General features: G+C 35.7%; 1 protein-coding gene across 3 annotated transcripts in view; it reads right to left on the reverse strand.

The window, feature by feature from the left end:
* Atp2c1 (ATPase secretory pathway Ca2+ transporting 1) overlaps positions 1–20477 on the reverse strand; it is a 90999-nt gene that overhangs the window by 18935 nt on the left and 51587 nt on the right. For all 3 annotated transcript variants that reach the window (XM_005074840.4, XM_040739893.1, XM_040739892.1), the window contains 9 exons: positions 19152–19218; positions 15538–15662; positions 14700–14797; positions 12863–12958; positions 12686–12775; positions 10146–10250; positions 7126–7282; positions 4699–4869; positions 3596–3693 (listed from right to left, as the gene is read on the reverse strand). In XM_005074840.4, the coding sequence (XP_005074897.2) occupies positions 3596–3693; positions 4699–4869; positions 7126–7282; positions 10146–10250; positions 12686–12775; positions 12863–12958; positions 14700–14797; positions 15538–15662; positions 19152–19218 (1007 nt within the window). The remainder of the gene's footprint in view (positions 1–3595; positions 3694–4698; positions 4870–7125; positions 7283–10145; positions 10251–12685; positions 12776–12862; positions 12959–14699; positions 14798–15537; positions 15663–19151; positions 19219–20477) is intronic.

Genomic DNA, 20477 nt, shown 5'->3' on the forward strand with positions numbered 1-20477 from the left:
GTGTGGTGCACATCTTAAATCCTAACACTCAGGAGGTAGAGGCAGGAAAATCTCTGCGCGTTTGAGGCCAGCCTGGTCTACAGAACTAGTTCCAGGACTACCTGGGCTGTTATACAGAGAAACCTTGTCTCTAAAATCAAGCAAACAAAAACTCATAGTAAGCAAACTCCCAATCCAGGGCTTGGTGAAATAACAAATTATATAGCTTAGTCTAAAAAGGCTACTTATGAAATAGTCAACACCATTACATTTTTAAAATATAAAGAACAAGTAACTGAACTATCAAGGATTTCTTAAAGCAACAGGACAGTTCTACATCAAACTGAAAGTGGGCAAAGTAAATATCCACCTGTTAGAGAGAGTTGGTCATGGGGGAACAGGAAGTTGAGGGGGAAAGTGGGAATCATAGGTTCGAAGACAGATCAGGCACCAGAGTGACCTCGAGTGATCTAAAGGGATAACACCAATTGGCAAGCTAAGCAATAGTGGAGGGACCACCTCGAATGCCCATCCCTGATAATGAACTTGATGTCTATAACCATCCGGGAGCCTTCATCCTGTGACTGATGGAAGCAGAGGCAAACACACAATTAATCACTGAACTGAACCCAAGGAACCCAGTGACAGAGAGAGAGGAGTGATAAGCAAATTGGCAAAGAATGGGCTGGCAAAACCAGCAGAGACAGCTGAACTGAACAGGGGAGAGCTCTTGGACCCCAGACCGACAGTGGGGAGGCCAGCATGGGACTGATCTGGACCCCCCAAATGTGAGTGTCAGTGAGAAGGCCTGGGCAACCTATGGGGCCCTGAGCTGTGGATCAGTGTCTATCCCTGGTATACAAACTGTCTTCGTGTGCCTATATCACAAAGAGAGATGCTCTCTCAGCCTGGACTCTAGGGGAGTGCCTGGACCCTACCAAGAGTAAAATGACAGACTCTAGATATCCCCTATGGGGAAGGATTTGGCAATAGGGTGGGAGGGAGGGGGCAAAGGGGAGTGCGGGAGGAGGGGAGGGAGAGGGAACTGGGAATGACATGTAAAACAAGCTATTTAAAATTAAAATAAAAAATAAAAAATAAAAAAAACCCTAGAAATAGCAAAGATAGGCTAGGTATTATTTCCTAAGTTATTGTTAAAAATAAAAACTTGGGCTAACAAAAGTCTAATTGATGAAAAAATTTTAAATAATCCATCCTCTACAAGGTGACTATAGAGTAAATAAGACATGTGCAATATATGTACTCCTGGTTGCTACTGTTATCATTAAAATGTTATTCACAGCAAAAATATATAAACTAAAATGGTACTAAGAAAATGGCTATATACCAGGTGTTCATAGACTCCTGCACAGTAGGCAGCCACACAAAATACAGTATAGCCATTAAAGGCCTATTTTCTAGTACTAAACTCATGGCTTGTGAAATGCTGAGATTATATAAAATGAATTATTAAGCTGGTGAAATATAAAGTCCAATTTATGTTTTTGTTAAATGTGTATTTTTAAAGTCATAGTGGGTTAACTTATTGTGCTAATACTCTGTGGGCACACAACTTCTGAGTGTTTGGATTACATTACTACCATTTTTGAATTGTACCTTACTGTTTAATTCTTCTACAATAAGTATTTGCTATTATTGAAATGTTTTTCTAATCAGAAAAAAACATAAAAATATTATGAAAAGTCATAAGTTAAGATGTTGAGACAATTTAAGGAAATTCCATATTCTGAAAAGGCAGCTTTTAAATATAAACTGAGATAAAGAATGTGGTACATTTTATTATTACTGGCAACAGATGGCTAAAACTGCTAACCAAATAAATGCCAGGTAAATACTTATTTTGAAGGTCATATAAATACATACATACAAACATTAACAGCATGAAATAAATAACACTGTCCAACTCTTACGAGGACACCTTCCTACATGCCTTATATATGTGACAACAAGATTCTATAAAGCCTCCATGAAGTAGACTCAGATAATAAAACTGATTTTATATAAGAGAAAATAGAAATTATTATGTTATACAAACAGAAATGTCATTTTTTCTTATAATTTGCTACAAAAAGCATTAGAATCAAAGATTAAAAAGCATTCCAATGCCAAACAATCAGCCCTTTTCAACAGATGGTGCTGGAACAAATGAATACCATGCATGACAAAACCAGTTGTGACCACAACAATATATATAAATTTTAAAACTCAAAATGATTACTGGCCAAAATGAAATAACCCCAAACTATAAAACTTCTAAAAAAATCTTCTGTAATCCAAGCTTAGACTGATCTCTTAAATAAGAAATCATGATCATACACATGATTCATGAAAGTAAAGGTTGATAAGCCAGACTTCATCAAATTAAATACTTCTCTGTAGCCACACCAGAAAGAAAAAGAAAAAAAAAAGGCTAAAAAAGGGCCACAATGTGTAAAAAGAAAAGAATCTCAGAATTAAATAATAACCTGATTTTCTAAAAAAAATATTCAGACTATGTAAACAAAGACCACAATATGGCAAACCAGTACACGGGATAAAAAAAGAAACTTAACACTGGAAATTTTTGAGAGAAGTGCAGATGAAAAATCACAATAGCCTTCTTATATACCAAGAGAAGGCAGAGAAGGAAATGACCACTCAACAGTATCACTAAAGACAACACAACATCCCACACTGCTAAAGGAAGCTTCAAATGGCAATGCCATCTTGTCATCCAACCTGGAATGAAGTTCTTATGAAACCATATGACTCAGAAATTATCCAAGTATTTACCCATAACTTTTACCAAGAAACTAATACAGCTTTATTCACTGACAACAAACACTGAAAGGACCCAACTGTCCTTGAACTAGAGACACAAAGTCCTCCCATACAGTCTAACACTGCTCAACAACTTAAGGGGGAACAAAATAAAAAGGGTATTAAGACACACTCAGCAACACATCGAACCGACTTCTCCAATGCGTTATGTGTCAAAGAATCAAAAATCAGATTCAAAAGCTTCATACTACATGATCTTATTCAATAAAAGAGGGCACTATAGGAACAGAAAATGAATCACAGCTGCCAAGCTCTATACCTAGAGGACGAGCTGAATACAAGAAATCATGAAAGAATTCAGGGGTAGGAAGAAATTGTTCTGCATCCTAATTGTGTCAAGGTTTGTAAGACATCATGAATCTGTCCAAACTCCCAACTATAAACCAGAACAGGTATGTTTTGCTGTCTAAAAACAACACCTCAATTTTGTTATTAAAAAAAAAGTACAAACTCAAGCTAAAATAAAAACAAAACTAAAGTGTAAGTAATATCAACTAACTGTTCTCTATCTTCTAATTTACACATACAAGTCCTAGATTACTATAGTAATTTCCTCATAGGAAATAAGAGTTTTATCAGTTAATGATCTTACAACGTTTTCATAACGACTTCACCATAAGTAATAATGTGATTTACTTCAAGGAAATTGCACTTCAGAATTTAGACTAGCAAATTTGGTAGACATGTCTCATTTGTAAGAGAGAAGTTTCCCTGAGACAGAAGCAATGACTGATGTTTACAATAAGGCCTCTCAAGTATTTATTTGTAGGCTTACCTTTGGTACTATTTGTGAAAGCTGCTGGACTTCCATAGTATCTACTTCTTCTCCAGACACTGACTGGGAAGTTTTAGAATACAATCCCAGACGACTGGCTAAAGTAAAACAAGACAGAAAAATACGATTAAATTGCTTTGCCTAAAGAGATAGTTGAAACTATGCTCATTTAACATGATTTTTTCATTTATTCCTTTTTAAAGATAAAAAGTGCATCAAGGAATCATAAAACAACTGGTAAGACAAACTATCTGAAATTCATAGAGAGTATGAAATTTTCTGCTTGAATATTTTGTTTTTATTTATATTTAAGAACAAAGAATTGTCCCTAAGTCAGAAAACCCTAAAAAATAAAACTACACTAGTCGATTTCTGCTCAGCAGCTCAATTCTAATGACAATCAGAATGCACTATAAGCAACGTAACTGAAGCCAGAAAAATTGGTGACAGATTTAGTTTCATGCAGTCATGTAGTTGCATACAAATGAAAATATGTGTTGAAAAGCCATTCTCCCATTTCAGTAACAATATTTGAAAATTTTAGTCCAGACCTATCACATATTAATAAAATCAGAGTTCACAGACTTGGCAAATGTGTTGAGTTTATACTTCCTGTGATCCAAGAACAAGAAACAGGCTTCTCTCTGCTAAGGCATTTCTGAAGGTTATGACCACTAACTTCCAAACCATATATCCCTCATGAGGAAAAAGAAGTATACAAAAGGTATCCTCTTAGCATTTATTTTCAAGTGTGCTATGAAGTCATACTTAAAAAGGAAAACTTCAATTCATCATTCCTTTCACATCCCTAGTGTTTTATACCTGTCAGTAAGCGAATTAGAAAGCTAAAAAAGTCAACTACCCTTTTGTGAATGAATACACACAATTTCATAATGAGTTGTCACGTGCTTTCAATATTTTTTTAAACTAAAATCCTGTTTGCCTATGACCTTCATAAGTTGGAGCAAAAACAAAAGAAATAATAGTGGCATTATATAATTACAATAGTATATAAACATTTTTCGTAGCTAATGTTCATAAAACAATGCACTGCAGTATTTTAATCAATCTATTAAAACCAAAATGCAGCAGCTCGGTTATACCTATTGCAATTGCAGTCTCCTGTGAATCTCCAGTAATCATTTTGATGGAAACTCCTGAGGCAATAAGTGTTGTAACAGCTTCTTTCACACCAGTTCTAGGAGGATCAATGATTCCTACCAGGCCAAGGAAGGTCAGCTGTCCCAATTCCGGACCAGAAGCCAAGGCAAGAACTTAGGAAATAGTAAAATACAAAACCATAAAGTATTGGTTGTGAAAGCATTAAACTTAGCTGATAATAAATCACATATGGCTATAATGTCACTTGTAGTTACTGCATATTATTTACAATTCCAATTTACCGCATACCAACACATTATGCTCCAATGGTTTGGATACAGGATTGCTTTTAAGCTAATAAAATTTAATTGAAAGGAATAAAACCAAAGAACTATTAAGTAGAGAAGACAAATGAGAAAGAATTAAGAACATTCCTTCATAATAACCACATGCAGCTACCGTTTAAAAAAACTACAACCTCTTTAGACAATACAATTCATTATTTAGGGAAAAATATGGGTTATCAAGCATTAAAAGTCAAATTTAAGCAAACCGACCCCATTTCTAATATGTCTTCCTCTGAGAAGACTATATTAATTATACACAGCCTGTGTACATACAATTTCATACATTATAAACACTGGAGAGAAAATTCCATCTATGAAGTGCTGTTAAGGCCATTAACACCAACAACAAAGTCTTTTTTCACTGCCTCCAAACATTAACAAGCATTTCTTGCTCATAATTTAGGTCTCTCAGAACTCTTAATTATCCTACCATTATGTTTAGTTTTCTCTCAATATTGAGCAACAAGATATAACAAAAAGTCATGCTAATTTCCCAAATACCACTCAGCCTACTTTCAGAATTCTGGAACTTCTGGCCACTACCATTATAAACATACCCGCCATCAGGGAAATTATTAGACTAGCTACTTACTAACAAGTGCCCACAAAAGCACACTAAACCTCTGTGTCTCAAAGGAAGTCTACGAAGTCCCAAAAGAGACCAAAGAAGTACTTATTCTTACTCAAGCAGAAAATATGGAGGATTGAAAAAAATCGAGGGTGAAGGCAAACCACCTCTGTTTAAGTGTAGATATATCCCACAAAGTTTTTCCCTCTGAAGGGAAAGAGATACCTGTCAATCTCTGGTGCTAGGATAGGGCGGGTGGCAATAAAAGGAAATGATGATTATCAATTTGCATGCTAGTAAATCCTGAGTAAGGGAGATCCTTTCTGCACACTCACAATGGAAGAGTGAAACTCGTACAGAGTCTGTTGTTACCCTGCATTCATGCACTCTTTAGCACTAGAGACCTACTTAAAATATTCTTTAGATCAAGAGTAGATAAGCAGTGTTTATTGTGGTTTGAATATGATATTTCCCATACCCTCGTGTGTTGGAGCACTTGGTTCCCAGATGGTAATGCTGTGGAACCTTCAGGATATGGGACCTACCTGGAGGAAGCAGGTCACTTCAGCACAGAACTTAGGCTTTATAGCTCACCATCCTCCCCTCTCTACTGCCCTGAGATATAAAGTAGCAACACTGCTACCTTAAGCCACGCCTACCACCATGCAGTCACCACCATGATGGACAGTAACTTTCTACTATGCATCAAAATACATTCTTTCTGGCTTAAGTTTCTTGTCAGGTAACTAGTCATAATCATCAAAGGGGACAAAAAAAGAACTAAAACATGTTATTATTTCATAGTTTATGACCACAAGCATTTTTAAGAAACTGACTTTGTAAAATACAGTATAATCATACAAATATCAATTAATATTTTAATGTATATGCATTAATATTTAATATTTTATTCTTCGATTATAGTAACAAAAAGAAAAGGGAAGATGAAAAAAATGCCTAAGAGACAAAGCTCACAGTTTTTCCTAAAATTCTATAAAACAAATGTTTTCCTCTGATACTACAGGTCTACATTGTGAAATGCAGCACAAACCATACACAAAAACCTCAACAATTCTTCAGCAAAATGTCCCAACAGATAAAGGCGCTTGCTATCAAGCCTGCCACCCTGAATTTCACTCCTGGAACTCACAAAGTAAAAGTAGAAAGCTGACTCTCATTTCATGGGTTATCCACTGTACCACCCCCCACAAACACAATAAATATATCCAAAAGAAATCTGCAGAAGATAAACTTCTTGAAAGTAAAATCTCTCTCCTAAACAGAGGACACTGCATATCTATAGAAATCCAAGAGTTCATATTTTGCTGTAGTCTTGATTTTCCATCACTTGAGGGCCAGTTCCCCAATAATTATAAAAATGTAACACCTCAGAAATTTCATTGGGTCTGACCCCTGGAGTAGAACTGGACAGCTCAGAAGTGAAGTGGGGATTCAAGTGCAATTAAAGGCAGACTTTTTTTCCCAGATCAGTGACTATGCTGAAACAGCCTTACCTCTGAGTCCTGCTGAGCCCATCCTTGCCTTCTCTTGTTGATAAAGATCTCTCTGCTGCTGAGTAAGTGCCAAAGTCTGACCTTTGTTGTTGTATGTAGTACAATACTTAATCACCTGTTCATAAGCACCCTTCATAAAACAAATCTCTGGTCTATCCTAAAAAGAAAAATATACCAAGTTTACATTCAAATTGTATATATATACTACACACAGTTATTCAAACCTAATGCTTTGAGTGGCATTTAAACTCTGAAGATTATTAATACATGTGGTAGCTTTCTGTATAGTCTATGAAGGAAGGAAAGAAGGAGGGGAGGGGAGGGGAGGGGAGGGAGGGGAAGGGAGGGAGGGGAGGGGAGGGGAGGGGAGGGGAGAGAGATGAAAGAGATCTAGTTATCAGTCCAGGGGTAATGTTTCAGGGTCTTTACTAGTAAATATTTATGTATCTGTATCTATGTCTACCTACCTATGATGCTCTCTAATGCTCACAACCAACTTGTGACTGAGAGTTCTGACAGATTTCTTCCATTTATCAGAGTAGAAATTATATTCAGCTTACCATATACAAGACCCTAAATTTAATCCCCAACAATGGGGAAAAACAAATACAAAATAATCCCTAGATCCGTCTAGTGATAGCTGCACTATCTGCCAGCCCTTCTCATTCTAGGCCCTCCTCCATTGAGGCAAATCAATTTACAATTCTTTCAGCGGTCTTCTTTGGTTTATCTCTGAATTTTTAACACATTTATATTGTGACATGACTCCTCTGTTAACAATTTTATACTTGTCTGTCAGGCAGTGGGGGTGCATGCCTTTAATCCCAGTGTTGCAGCACAAAGCACCAAGGAGCCACATTAGCCCTGAGCCTTCTTGTGTAATTGCCCTTTCGTCTCACCTCTTCACGTGGCATTGCCTCCTATTTCAAACACCTCCGGAAGCTTTACAAATGCTTTCTTCAAGTATCTCATCACTCTTCACCACTACAAGGGAGCATTCCTTCTTATTATGGACCTTGCGTTTATAACCTTATTCTATCTTTCATTAACACAGTTTTGAGCAGCTGGGGAAGCCATTCCATTATAAAACCTAAAATCTTTCTGTTCTAGAAATATTTTTAGCATTATTTGATAAAATTTCATTTCTTCTTTTGGTTTTGTTTTGTCTGGCTGTTTGTTTTTTAGAGAAAGTTTTCTCTACATAGAGACTTTGGCTGTCTACACAGACCAGGCTGACCTCAACTTTACAGAGATCCACTTGCCTCTGCCTCCTGAGTGCTGAGATTAAAGGCATGAGCAGCAAGCCTAACACAACTGTTATTTGTTCTCCCTATGCTATGCCCACTAGTACATGTGTTTCTCAATATCCTGATCATCTTCGCTATGGCTACTTCTCACTTTCTGTTTTACTCTCTGACAGTGGCCTTACTTAACTAGAGCTTCTACATGAGCATTTTACTGTCATTTCTCATGGGATTTAGAAATCTCCTTCAGCATGTGCACTAGTGCTGCTTCTCTGAGCCTGTCTACTAGCTCATTTTGCATCTTTATAGAAACCTTGCCTATCCATTTCAGCTCACAATTAAAGAACTGGCAGCTGCCTGGGCACTGGCATTACTGGTCAGCTGGCAGACCTTGCTGCAGGGGACAGGGGAAGCCCAGGAGTAGGAAAGCTTTTGTCCTTGGCTACTGAAAAGAAAAGGGAGCTTTTCTAAAACTCTCCACCATTGTAAGGGAAAAAGCATGGTGCAGGGCCTGGCTGTGCACACTCAGAGAGTAGAATTGGGGCCTAGAGGCCTGTCCTTTGTAATTGGTATTAAGCTTGCTGGCACTCCATTCCTACCCTCCTCAGATCTTCTATATTCCACAGGAATAAAGGAACACTGATGGTTCCAAGTAAAGAGGCAGAAAAAGTATTTGGGGAAGAAGGGTTCCTAATGGTTCCTCATTTAGAGACTTAACCTTCTCTCCCATTATTGTCTGTCTTACTACCTCCCTTTAAAAGTACTTACATGTTTTCATCTATTATTCCAGAGATTCAGAAAATATATTTATATTATCTGATTCAAAAGGTACTTCTAAAAACAAACTAATTTAGCCATTCTAGTTATTTTTAAATTAGCAAGTTTGTCCAATCTGTGTCAGGCTGACCTTCCCTCCATAGTCACTGAGTCTCATTTGTATATTTAGGTTTTGTATGTTAGTTCTATTGTTTGCTTTCAGCTTGCACGAAGTCTTTAGGTTAGAAAATAAGAAGAATCGCACAATTAGTGTGGTGTTTATTTATTCTAAGAATAAGACATTCCTACAGTAAAGAGCAGTTCAACAACATAAAATCAACAGAGACCTATAAAAAAAACTATCAGTGAGAAGGAAATCAGATCAAGAGAACTGGATGGCAAAGCTCTCCATACTTAAGACCAGGCTGTAATCCACTCAAGCTGTTGGTTCACAAACAACACTAGATATTTCAATACACAAATTCCATAAAGAAGAGCATCATAATAAAAACTTAAGTATATGTTGACTGTTATGCTCTAACTAATGCAGTGGTTCTCAAGCTTCCTAATGCTACCACCCTTTTGAACAGTTCCTCATGTAGTGGTGACCCCCCAACCCTAAAATTATTTGTGTTCCTACTTCATAACTGTAATTTTGTTACTGTTACGAATTGTAATATAAATATCTGATAATAAAGGATGTCTGACATATAACCTTCAAAGAAGTCACAAATGCAGAGGCTGAGAACCACGGCTCTAAGGCAACAGGATTTATTAGATACAGTAATTCAGTAGAACTAATGGTAGGCTAAAAAAAAAGACCAAAAAAATTGTCACCTAAACTGAAATAGATGTGTTCTTTTATTATTTTGTGTGAGTATTATTTTGTGTGAGTATAAAGGCTCACCCTATAGCCCAGGCTTGCCTGAAATACAGTATAGCTGACTTCAAACTTGCAGCAATCCTATTTCAGCCTCCCAAATGATGGAATTATGTATAAATACTTTTAAACAGAGATACCTGCTGTGTTCGGTGTACACACTTAACAGCCATCCACTTTTGCTCAGAACTAAAAGGATATTCAGCTTTTCTGATATAGTCTTGTTGCAGTCCATCAAGACCCATCTGTAAGAATGAAATAAAATTAAAATTAATTCTAATAAACATGCGTTATTTTTCCCTTAACAAGCCATATAAGTCACAACGCACAACATGGTGAGTTAAGACAAATGGTTTGTTTTGCAAGTACTGGTGAAAAAATAGCAATGTTTTGTCTATACGGACTGCATTTCCCTGAAAAACCAGCATACAATTTCAACATGAAAACCTGCATGTATAGATAGAATACTAGACTAAATGTACACCAAGCCTTCATATAGGCTATATTAATCTCTCTACCAGTTCAAATTCTGGAAGAGAACAACATACAAATAAAAGTGCCTAATGAATATTTTCCAATCAAGAAGTTTCATATTTAACCCTTCAGTTATTAGCAACTGGGATGTTTCTTCTCTGTTGCTACCACCTTCATCCTAATCCTTTAGCTCATGTTTTGTAAGTTTCCTCCAGATTAAAACATAGTTCGTCCTTAAAAAGAAAATAAACAATCAAAATTGCTTCAAGTCCTGAAACTAACCACAATCACTAGCCCCCTCCCTTCCAACCTAAACAATAAACACTTCTGAGAGCCACTTTCAAACAAGCCAAGCTACAAAAGAGATTCTGACACCAGACTAGCTGCCTAGAAGAAGCAGACACCAGCCGAGCTACCTAGAAGAGGTTTAGAGCAGAGTCACTTGGAAAGGATGCTCTCCAGCCTGTTGAGCTACCAGCAGGCTGTGCAAGGTGCTCCAAGTTCCCAGCTTCTGTGAGCTGTCACCCTGGTGGAGTGGGCTTTGCTGTGCACCTGGCTTTGAGTCATTTCTACTCCTGGTAAGTAACTCCTCACCCATACTACTGTAAGTAGCCCAAATACAACGCATTGGTTCACCAAGCTGGACTTTGGTGGTATCTGTAGTTTGATCTTTCGCGGGTTCCCTATATGGGGAGACTCTCTAGCGCTCTCTCTCTCTCCCTCTCTCTCCCTCTCTCTCTGTGTGTGTGTGTGTGTGCGTGTGTGCGTGCGTGTGTGTGTGTGTGCAAGCGTGCATATGTGTATTTCTAGGAAATTTTGTTACACAATTGTCCCCACAGTATTATCTCACCTTTGATACCTTTGTCTCTTATTCCAAATAACTAAATGTATTTTACAGCTATGAAAAAGTCCATGTTATTAACTTCTGTTTTCAGAAGTATGTTCAGAGTTCTCTTGGTATTCATATAACCACCAAAATATAGCCTATTTAGCAGTTTCCCTCTGTACCCAAACACCTTTCACTCCTTCCATGTTAGCCAGCTGATTAGCCTTGATCCATTCACTCCATGCTTAATTATTCCTTCGTGCTTTCATTTTAGCTCCTTCCCAGCTATCTGCACAAAACCCTTTCTGTCCTTTAAAGTCAAGCCTCCAACTCTGAACTTGTTTAAGACAGACAGACAGTCAGTCAGTCAGACAGGGCTGCTCAGTGTTTTCTATGTAACTATTTTGCTCTACCTTTTCTTTGTTCCAGAAATGTCAGTATTAATGCCTCTAGGAAGAAGGTAGTGGCTTGCTAAACAGAAACACAGGAAATAGCTGACACCTGGTCCATGTCTGCATTACTCTCCCAAAAGCTACACACATGATATAGAAATACAGATTTCTATAGAGAAAACGTATATATTTTAAAACTGCTGGCCAGTAGTTTGTGTCAGAGTTAAGAGTGCTCGCCTGACATATAGAAGGCCCTGGGTTCAATCTCTACTGTATATATTAAAAAAAAAAAAGGAATGACTAAGTAAATCCAGTGATCATCTTCTTCTTAATTATACTGGCTCTCATTCCCACTAATCTCACATAGAATAATGCTGTTTCATTCAAATTTCAGTGTTTTCTCAAACTCCTCTTAAAAGTGGGAAAGGCTGCTTTTGTTCAGTAAATATCAAGTTGCTCACTGAAAGAAATGAAAATTTAGGATGTAGGCTCAATCTGAACAGATTACAGGAACAGTATTTCCTCTCCCAAACAGATTTTGATAACACTCACTTTGAGAAAAGGATAAAAGGAAGCAGAGATTATAAAAGAAAAACTCATTTCCTATAACTGTATTAGGATTTATACATCAAGTTACTAGAGAATCTTATCTTTCACTAATGTAAAAGTACACAACTATTTCAGAATATTATCTTTTACTCATGTACAAGTATTTAACAGCAACTACACACACTTTTAAGGCTTTTCACATACAGATCTCAATACTAAAAACACATCTATCACTGGTCATTAGGTTGTACCTTGCAATGAGGAGCAAGATACACTGAAACTGTTCTAGTCTACATTTTTAACTGATCCCAATGCCAGTTAAAAATAATGAGAAAATGAGCCTTACTGAATACCTAGAAACACACTAACGATGAATCTGAAAGGCCTCACATTCTGCTAGCATGTAACATCTTACAGGTCAAAGATATCAAACACGTACCTTCATCGCAAGAGCAATTAAGGCTCCTTCCGTTGGCTTTCCCATCAGAGTGTTGTTCCTAATCACAGCATCATTGCACACACAGCCCGCCTAAAAGAAATACATATGAACTATATAAACCCATCACTCTGGCTTAAGTCATTAGGAACTAGGTTAACTTCTTGAATATATTTTTACCTCAACAATTCTGCTAACAGCTGGGTTATAGAATCCATGAACAACATCACCATCAACAATTACTTCACCAAACTGATTATAGCCAACTCCAGTAACCTAAGGATAGCACAAAGAATACAGTAATAACACTTAATGGCAGTCAAATAACAGTCTGAATAATATTCATGTCATCTTCTAGTCATGCTGTTGGTAATAGAAAGGCTTAACAATAAAATAAATCTAAAACAGACAATTTAATATTAGAGGAATATAAACTCTATATAGGATACTAATTAACCTAAAAAGATATTTTCATCCACTCAATGATAGATTATTAAAAAACAAAAAAAACATGAAAAATTTCTTTATATAACAGTACACTACTGCTTGCAAACAAAACTCCAACCCACTATTACCACATCTAGCCTTTCACACAGACCTGAGGGCAAGTAAAAGCTGGAACTGGGTTTCCAGACAAACAGTCTTAGGGACAATGAAAGACTCAGCCTGGAACTGACAGACTGCTCTGACAGGACAGTACATGGCCATCCTAAAACAAAATCATGTGTGAAAACAAGCCAAGTATCCCAAGTGGCTAGACGCTGGGTGAACAATATCATAATGAAAATAATAAAGTTCAGAGGGAAAAAAATGACAAATCATTAGTTTACCATAAAATAACTCTAAAGAGAAACTAATATACTGCCTATCATATATACAAGCACAGGTAACTCCCAATACCCTTCTGAAAGAGAAGCACATACAGCCTTGGGTATCCTTGATGAAACCCAGCAACTTATATTCAACAACCTCACTTTAAGGAATATGGAAAACAGATCTAAACAAACCCAAGGACAAACTTCTGTAAATTTTTCTAATGTTTGTTTTCTTTGATAAATTATCTGTAAATTTTAAAAAATTTGTACCCTTCATAACTACTATTAAGAATATTCTCATCAGAGAGTCTACAAAGACTGGGAGGGCCTAGAACTAGCCTTCCACTGCTTCTGGAAAAAGTACCATACAGAAATAATCAATACAAGTTTATAAAACCATTCATTTGTTGCATTATTCAAGTATTTACTATGATGTGGGTAGCCCTGGGCTGGTCAACACAGCTCCTGCTCTTGACAACACATCTAGCAGGAAAGAGGGAAGGAATCTTCAGTTGGGATAAAGACTAGAATACAAAGAACATATGAAGAACAGGCCAGTTCTCAGTACTCAGCAAAGCTTTCCTGAAAAGTAGGGAGAACCAATATCAAAGAAAAAGAGGCATTCAGCTATTTTACATGGTGGGCCAGCAAAAAGGGTCATGGGAGAAATTCTGCTACACGGAACTACAAAGCTAGTATGTTTCATGTACCATAGACAAGCAGGGATAGCTAAGACTGGAAAAGGCCACACAGAGCCTTAAGAACCACAGTTCAGAATCCTCTGCATTATGGAGAACCAGTGAAATAATGTGGGGGTAATGTGCTGCATCTCTACAAAAGTCACTCAAACAGTGCAAGAACCAAAAATAAATACAGAAACACTACTCAAAAGGATGTATTAGAAGGCCAGGTGAGAGCTGTGCAACATGGCCTAGAGAAGCTAGTTATAAAAGAAACAGATATCCAGAAAGGTAATTTAGGGTGTCAAAACTGGCAGGACTTGGTGATGAGTGGATGAAGAGTGAATTAAAGAGACACCAAGGCATCAAAGTTCTTAAATTGTAAACACAACATGAAACAAGTAATAAGATCACATGTAAAGAAAAGAGATTTTGAAGATAAAAACATTAGAATTGTTAAGCATTTTAAACACTAAGTTTCTTTTAAAAGGGTAGACTTTTTAAAAGAAAAGAACTCAATACCTCAGCATGCAGACCATCTGAAGTAAATATGTGAGTGACGGTCATTTCATTCTTTGTCAATGTTCCAGTTTTATCTGAGCAAATCACATTACAGCAGCCTAAAAATAAATCACTGGGTGTCACCACAAGAATTAGAGAAAAACAGGTCAACTTAGAAAAGAATAAAACATTGTTCTAGTTCTCTGAATTACCAATAATTATAATTATTTACATTATGTCTGCTTAATCACAAGGTAAAGTTAATGAAGTTAGAAACAAAATTTAGATGTGTACTTTTTCTTAGTTCATACAAGTAAGCTACTTCATATTGGTTTTGGCCAATGACTTTCAGAATACATTTTCTAGGAAATTTAGAAGAGTCTGACATGTAAACATACATAATTTCTTCAGCCAGGATTTTTCAAGATATTGTAAACAAGATATTGAACTTAAAATATTTCTGGATAACTACATTGCTATTAAAAGAAGTTTTGTGATATTTTGAGAAGAAAGTTGTTCAATCAATATAACCAGGATATATTTACTGTTCTACCTAAGCAGGAAATTGAGTTCTGTAATTATCAACTAAACAAAACAAACAAACAAACAAAAAACCCATTCTATTAGTTTTTCTCTAAGACATCATTTGCAATATATATATCAAAAACATGATCTAAGCATTGGCATATTCCATAATGCATAAAGATTCCCCTTGAGAAAAATTGTAATTGTCTATTTTGGCTGTTAAAACTGTGTCTACTACATTGCTTGGCCCCAATATCATTATGTTAATAACAGAGAAACTGTAAAGTGCATTGATTCTCTCTCTGCCTCCGTGCTTTTCATAGTACATACATACCAAGTGTTTCAACAATAGGTAGTTTCTTCACAATAGCCCTTTTCTTCACCATTCTCATAACACCAAGGGCTAGTGTCACTGTGACCACAATAGGCAAACCTTCAGGAATTGCTGCTACAGCCAAACTATAAGCAATGAATACACATATTAAATTTTAAGTTGACAAATGTAACAATATTCCTACTTCCCAACATTAACATTCTGTTCTACTTCTGTAATCAATTTACATTTTTTGTTCTTTGTTTAGAGGTTGTTATAAAAGCTGAAAACAGGGAACATTTACAAAAATACTTTGCAGACTGACTACCCTGAAGGGTTAAACACTTGCAAATCTCTCTTTCATCTGAGCAACTGTGAAATGAAATCCTTTGCTCTCGTGCTTCCACTATGTCTTACTAGACCCACTCCCCAAAAAAACACACACCATGATTTATAATCCACATCTAACAAGCCTTCTCAACCTTTTACCCTTAAGTCATTTTACAAATAGCATACAGAAGACTAGATTATAAAAAAAACTCCATTAGAATGTTTTTAATCCTAATCCAAAACTGTTCCCTATTTTGACAGTCTATAAACCTGAAGTGGGTAACATCTGTTGGGTACAGTGGACTGTTCAACTGCAATTAATGAAGTATAAACATTTCAAAACACATTTCTAACTTATAACCCTGGTTCTCCTTTGATGGTCTTGGGGTTTTGTGTGTTTGCTTGGGTTTTGGGGTTGTTTTTTACTTTCTGAATGGTCAGGTCTCGTTACCCTGGAAAAATCCATGATCCTCCTGCCACAGCTGGGTAGCAGAAATGATCCACCATACCCAAGCAGCTATATCTGCAGCTATTTTATCATCAACTGACACTAATAAAAATAATGAAGGCACTTAACTTGGTGAGAAAGGAAAGTCAGATTGTATGTTAACTGTGAAATATTTCTGTTCTTAGTTTTTTGAAACATTATAGTGGTTAAGTTTCCCATTTCTGCATAACATTTCTTTGTAATCACCTTCATACTCAGACACTTCACTTACATATAAACAGTATGAAGGGAACAACAATGAGCATCATTAAGAATGAAAGAATTCCACCATATATTGTTTTGGTAAAAAGGGATGGTTTAGATTCTTATTAGAAACATTACATGATAAAATCTTTACTGCGAAAATAACCAGAAGGGATCTTTTTCACTTTGTCCTTAGAAACACATTACTCATTCATCAACTCGGGAGTTTATAGCCCTGATACTTCAATTATATAGTTAACTTCACCCATTTGTACAGTCCAAAGAATTTCTATCTGGTTTTCTGTATTCTCCTTTGTGTGGTAATTGTTTAGTCATCTATCAATTTTCTTCTTTGCCATTATAATGGAACACTCCAGAATTCTCACTTTTGATCAATGAATGCCTCAAAAAATTTAGGAAAATCAAGAAAAAACAAAAAAACCACAAACCTATAAAGACCATCTCTAAGATTTCTTCTATACTTCCTTACATGTGATATAGTGATCAAAAAATCCTTAAGGATAGTAAAATAATGATGGTTTATTACTATACCAACCTTCCACTTCCAGGCAATTCTATCATTCTACTTTTTTATATCAGCCATTTTTGGTACATACAGAAATCATTGTTAAATTAATTCTTAAATAAAAGCAAAATGTTTCAAGAAATTAGAAAAATTAGATCACTAAAGTTTCCATCATGAATTATATGTTTATACTTGAGTCCAAGCTGAACCATGGTTTTTATTCTATTAATTTTTTAATTTTTGTAATGTTGGCATATACTGAAAAAATAATAAAATACTGTGAATCCCTATGAACAGAATTACTTTAAGGAAAAAAAAGAAGAAAAAACACTAAAGAAGTAAACCTGGCCCTATCATATGCGAACAATATCTCAAACACATTCCCCATTTTTATTTCATATTTAATGCCCCCAACACACACTTTTTAAACAAGAGTTTTAGCTTGAGCTCTAGCTCCTTTATGATGTCACAAATACCTGAGAGAGTAGGTGTCTCTCTTCTTCCTATATATTCCTTATACCCAATTTGTCCTTTGGAAATACTGATTTTTGTTTTATTTTGTTTTAATATTTGAACTTTTCCATCCTGGTCTACTATACAGAGATGCACTAGGTGAGTTTTATCCTTTCTTACATAACCCCTCATCTTCCCTTCACAAACACCCTGAGCATTTGCTATTTTTAACTGATTGAACTAATACTTGGACTGAGCATAATCTACAAACTTACAATCATTTTCCTCTGTTGTTGATAATCAATGTCCCACCATCTTACGCTGTAATCTGATGTTACTATAGATGAAAGGGAAATAAGATGTTTCCCTTTCTTCACCTGAATAACTCTAATTCTGTTTTCCTAGTATCCTGATATGAAGTATTATTGTCCAGTTTGTTGCTGGGCCACACCATTTACAACAGATTAGGTCACTGACAATCCTTTTCTGATCTAAGAAAATCATAATTATGTTACAAGAAGCCACAGTTATGTAATATCTAAGTACGTGACTCTTTTAACTAACTACACCTGCATCGTTACAAGCACACTCAGCAGTAAATGAGGCTAACTGTAACCCAGGGTAATCCCAGAACTCAGGGCCTTCGTATCTGTGTGCTTGAGTGAACAGCTGCATGCTCTGCTGCAGGAACAATGAACTGGCCCTGCTGTCTTCAGGACACACGTACTACATGTGGTCTGTGAAGAGCTAAGTTAAAGCATTTAGTACAACTTGTGGGAACCCATAGATAATGAGAAGTCTGAGAACAACCTAACTATAGTTCTTTTGTAGATGGCTTGTGTTCCTCAGCCTCACAGTGATGGATCGAGTGTAGCCTATAGCCTTTTCCATCTAGCTTGGTATATGATAAATTCATTCAGTCTCTACAAACCCAGGTTGCACTTTATCTTGAGATGATACCTTTCCTGTATGGTTTTCTTTTACTTCTTCTTTGGAAATAGTACTTCCTGAAACTGTTCTTCTCTGCTTTTATCTCATTATCTTTCATGGGTTTATTTCTTTCTTTGTTTTGCTATTTTCTCTCTTGAACTTCATATTGAATTTTTAATTTCAGCAATCAAGATCTTACATTTCTAGAAATTCTTTAATGCTTGTCTACAACAACCTGTCCCTCTTTCAGGGATGACAAATGACACGTGATATTGAGAGGTTTCCTTTTTCTTTGAGGGCTGATTATTCAATTATTACAGTGTGGTTTTCTACTTTATACTATGAGCTTTTGAACATTCCTTGTCTACCTACATGCAAAAATACAACAGTGAGTTACAGTCGAGTCTGCTTTTACTCCATTTTCCCATGAGATCATTTCAATATATGGTTTTTGTGAGGCAAATAATGTAACTATATAGTATATACATTTATATACTATATATATATGTATCGTTATAATATATCTGTATGTTACATATAATATGGTATATATTATATATGTATATTATATATAAATAAATAAACAGGATATGACTATTTAAGTAGAAACATTTATGGGCTTCACATAAAACCAATCTCCATAATGAAATGAACTCCACCAGAGAAGAGAGACAAGAGAATGCATATACAAATACTAGAACTTACCTTACACTAATAGTAAACATTTCCAAAATGTCTTTTCCTAGTAACCAGCCAACCAACATGATGATACCTAGAACAAAATTAAGTACTTATTTTTCCTTTTTCTAGATAATCACCTACAAAGGCTACATGAAGAAGCTCAAGGGTACATAAAAAGGAAAGTATATCCCCTAGAGTCTGCCCTGCATGGTCACGAGCAGAGCTTCATCTTCTCTGATGCTCCAATTCATCTCAAAACAGAAACTGACTGCAAAGAACAAAGAACACTGACAGCATTTGCATCAATGAAAATGGAGGTAGATTTATAAAACATATAGATCTTACACTTACTATCAACTTTACAAACAATAGTGTAACTTATCTTACATACATCAATGAGGCACCACACATAAAGTATATACTTCCTATAAAGGTATATATTTAGGACCACCTCAAAGAAACCTGGATTTCTTACTAAAATATTCTTAAAATTAAAAAATTTACTAAAAGCATCTATAAACAGCAATAACCAAATAAAAGCAGCTATAAATACCAGTTAAAAGAAAAAGCATTATCTTCCTGCCTCCTAAGGTAACAACTAATCACCATACAGATATAAAACAGATTATTTTCACTGAAACTACACAAGGGAAAAAACTGCTTTAAAATGCATTACTGACTCTAAAACACTAAGAATTATAATAATTAAAACAGTGGGAAAATTAGGTAAAATACTAAATTAAAATTCCAAATTAATATATATGCTATATATATATATATATATATATATATGATACAGATGTTATTTCAAAATAAATAAGCAGTGGATTATAAAATTAGTAGTATCAGGATAATTAACTTTTGAGCAAGAAAGTTACAACTCCAACTTAAACTACATAATTTTAAAAATAAGTGTTTGGTTTAAATTTAAATTATTAACTCATCTAAAAACAGAAGGTATTTTTACACAGTTCCATGCAATTTTTTTATGCCATCTATATACTACACAATGTTTAAAGCAGGGAAAATATAGCTTTCTCCTTAAACAGTTACCATTTCATTCTGATATTTTTTTATTTGTTCTCTGAGAATTTCACACATGTATACAATGTAGTTTTAACCTAGCTACCCTCCCTCCCTTCCTTCCTCCATCCCTGCAGCTCCTCCAGGATACATATTCCCACACACACATATCCCTCTCAATTTCAAGTCTTCATTTGTTTTATAACCCACTGAGCCAATTTAGTGTTGCTCTTATGCAAATAGGTGAAGGGTCATCCACTAAAGCATGAACAACCTAAAAGGGGCCACACCCTTGAAGAAAACTATCTCTACATACACAGAAGCCAC

The sequence above is a fragment of the Mesocricetus auratus genome, unplaced genomic scaffold (assembly GCF_017639785.1).
Source record: "Mesocricetus auratus isolate SY011 unplaced genomic scaffold, BCM_Maur_2.0 Super-Scaffold_100691, whole genome shotgun sequence".
Lineage (NCBI taxonomy): Eukaryota > Metazoa > Chordata > Mammalia > Rodentia > Cricetidae > Mesocricetus > Mesocricetus auratus.